We start from the raw sequence: 3,394 nt of genomic DNA, 5'->3' as shown, positions 1-3,394 counted from the left end.
GCAAAATTGATGCTTATGTATCCCAATGTGGCTCAAAACAGCATGTTTTATAAGATTGGGTAGATTGTGTGGTGATCTCAGAATACCATATATTATTCATTCTGCTCTTGCTGCATTGAAAATTCTTTGATTCCCGTAGCAACGCACGGACAATTACCTATAGTCAATATAATATGTATAATTTCCGTTCGCGCAGTTCAACGAGTTTATCAGGGGAATCTGGAACCTGCTCTCAAGTTTACTGTAATGCACTGTCGGTGATTGTACTCCTTGAGTTGAAAACTCTTTCGGTGTTCGAATTCTTTATTACTGTATTTTTACTCAACGTTGTTTCCGTCTACGGATTTTTTTAACTACGTAGTAGTACTACTACTTGAACACTGTCGGTGGTTGTGCTCCTTGGGTACCGTGTGGGCAGAGGCGACGCCGCACCCGGGATCCGCAACGGCGTCAACTCCGCACCACGCCACCACCGACCTGGCTGGCTAGGATCGATCTGCTACTGCCACTCTCTCGATGCGTCGTACCCTTGCGATTATTGAATGGCTATGCCCTTCTTTTCTGGGGAACCATGGTTCAATGGAATGGAAAAGGCAAGCGCCAACACCTCACCACGATCCGCATTCGGCGCCGTCTCACCGCCTTGTCGCCCGCGGAGCGCCGATGCACCCTCACCACCAACCAAGCACAGAACCACTGATGGACAAACCGATGTTTTCGTATGAATTCCTACAAACATATGCGAAATTTCTCTATCATTCGTTCCAGTTTTTCGAATGTATGAAGAGTAACCACTACTGGCGTGGTGCCAAACTACGGTTGAGTTTCAGTGGCATCATTTGGCCGACGAGGAGGAGGCGTCACTCCATCGCTTGACCATCTGCAGCAGGATCTCGTTCCACGTGTCGATGGGGCCCGGGAGGCACCAGTGCACGCAGTCGTTCGGCACCCGCTCCCTCTTCTTCTCACCGCCGGCGCCGGCCAACAGGGACGCGTTCATGTACGCGCCCGGGTGCCCGTCGGCGCGCATGTCCGCCAGCCTCGTCACCTCGAGCGCCTCCACCGTCACCGCCGACCCGCGCACCGTGGCCTCCGCGGCCGCCGTCGCGGCCTCCTCCGCCTCCGTCCGCCACATCTCTCTGTCCATGTACAGCATCTCCTTCTCCCCCGGCGCGTACGGCTCCGTGCGCGCGCACGCGTCCGGGCTGTCCCACTCCCCGTCGAAGTGCGCCGGCGAGAACGTCGCCACCACCGCCAGCTTCTCCTGCCCGGGGCTGGCCCTGGCCCGGGCGATGACCTCGCGGAGCGCGTTCTTGACGGCGAGGCGGAACACGCCGAAGAAGCCCGTGCCCGTGCGGTTCGGCTCCGGGCAGTGGTGGCACCCGATCACCGCGCCCTGCTCGTAGTACATGGCCGGGTGCATGAACCAGTGCCCGATGGAGAGCACCACCACGTCGATGCCCGGGAGCTCCGCCGCCCACCGCTCGTCCGGCTGGTCGAGGTACAGCTTGTTGTGGTCGGGCCCGCCCGGCCCCGCCGACTTCTCCGTGCCGTTCACCAGGAACGGCGACCAGAACACCGACACCGTCGCGTTGTGGGACCTGAACGCCCACCGCCGGAACTTGCGCTCCTCGCCGCCGTCGAGGACCAGCTCCGCGGGGAACTCCGAGCCGAGGAGGCACACCAGCGACTCGCACTGGTTCCGCGCGAGCGAGTCGCCGACGAACGCGACGTGCCGGCCGCGGACCTGCTCCAGGAAATCCGCGGGCGCGAACGGCGGGAGCGCGCACCCGCGCGGCTGCCACCGCCAGTTCAGGTACCCCGTGTCCGGTCGCCCGTTCGCCATGCAGTTCTGCCCGTCCTTGATCGTCGCGCCGCAGCTCGTCCCGCTGTACCGCGGCCCCGCTGCGTCCCGCACCCATTGCCCCTCCGAGTAGTCACACCGCGGCGCCGGTGCCGTTGACCCCTGCTTTCTTGAGGCCGCCCCTGCAGCCCCCTGCTGCTTATTCCCATCTACAAACCAAGAACAACAACAAAAATAGCGTCATTGTGCCGTCCCGCATCCACAATGGCGACGGGTTCTTGAATCTCTGAGATGGTTACCGTGGGGCGGCGAGGTGGAAGTGGAGGAGGGGACGGCGACGGGAGGAGGGGAGAGGAGGTAGTGGAGGACGGCGAGGGGGACGAGGGCGTAGAGCGACAATGTGAGGATCTTCTTGGTGAGGCGTGGAAGCTTCTGGCGCCAGGAGCTGGAATGGTGACGAGGTGTGGAGGCACCCATGGCAGCCGAGGAAGCTTGGCTATCTTTAGGTAGAAGATCGTTGGTTGATGAGAGGAATGGGGGCTCCAAACTCAAAGGACTTGGATCTGGTGACTAGTTTCCAAATGGAGGAGGGAGTGTGAGAGAGGTTAGTGGAGATGAGATCGGAAGGAGAGGTGTACCAGGAGTATAATGTCTTCATAATTCTTCTCTGCGAGAATCTCGAGCATTAGACTTTTCAACATTAAAATGACTATTATAGTTATCGTAGTTTTGAATTTTTTAGCTCCACTGAATTTAATCAAGATAAAATAGAGACCTTCAGGAGGGTCATGGGTCTGCGCTTACAATCATACAACCACGCAGTGAAGATACGTTGTTTTCTATAAACCAGCATGTAGTCGACTAGGACGTGTAACCCTAGGGGACCCGATATTACTATATAAGCTAGGGCCGAGCTAGTCTGACATAACACAACAATACAATCTCTCAGTGCTACAACTGGTACTTTGCACACCCCTGTCACAATAAACATAGAGCAGGAGTAAGGTATTACCTCCATCGAGAGGGTTCGAACCTGGGTAAATCTCGTCTCCTTGTTTTCCTTCAGCCACTCACCTCTCTGAGATACCCTATCGAAGGATCTGCCAGAATCTCCAACAGTGATGGCCCACATAGGTCCCGTGAGGTGAACTTAGAGGTCTGATGAGAGCTCCAATCGAATCCGGCGTGATATACATGTCGGTCCAGATGTCCATCTTCGGTGCCGCCACCTTCTTCACTAATTCGACTAGCCACCTTGGCCAGGCACTTTGCTCCAGATCAAATTGTCAGATTCAGCAACCTGGAGTATGTCGCGGATTCCCCGCGGCGAGCTGATCCTCCAAGACTCGGCGTCCTGCTGAGTAGAGGAGCAACAAGAGTTCGAAAAATTGGACCACCCACCTGTTGGAAATATGCCCTAGAGTCAATAATAAAGTGGTTATTATTATATTTCCTTGTTCAAGATAATCGTTTATTATCCATGCTATAATTGTATTGACCGGAAACTCAAATACATGTGTGGATGCATAGACAACAACATGTCCCTAGTAAGCCTCTACCGGACTAGCTGTAGGATCGAGAAGAGGTGTC

The 3,394-nt window shown here is 55.7% G+C and overlaps 1 protein-coding gene across 1 annotated transcript; it reads right to left on the bottom strand.

The window, feature by feature from the left end:
* Nucleotides 1–697: 697 nt before the first annotated feature.
* LOC125556045 (xyloglucan O-acetyltransferase 1) lies at nucleotides 698–2,644 on the bottom strand. Its single transcript, XM_048718845.2, has 2 exons — nucleotides 2,104–2,644; nucleotides 698–2,013 (listed from the first exon to the last, which is right to left on the bottom strand). Exons 1-2 carry the CDS (start codon nucleotides 2,279–2,281, stop codon nucleotides 836–838), a joined length of 1,356 nt encoding a protein of 451 aa, XP_048574802.1. The 5' UTR covers nucleotides 2,282–2,644; the 3' UTR covers nucleotides 698–835.
* Between the last annotated feature and the right edge of the window lie 750 nt (nucleotides 2,645–3,394).

The sequence above is a fragment of the Triticum urartu genome, chromosome 5A (genome assembly GCF_056163025.1).
Source record: "Triticum urartu cultivar PI428250 chromosome 5A, HENAU_Tu73, whole genome shotgun sequence".
Classification (NCBI taxonomy): Eukaryota; Viridiplantae; Streptophyta; class Magnoliopsida; order Poales; family Poaceae; genus Triticum; species Triticum urartu.
Note: the sequence above shows the minus strand (reverse complement) of the source record. Positions and strands in the feature narration are given on the sequence as shown.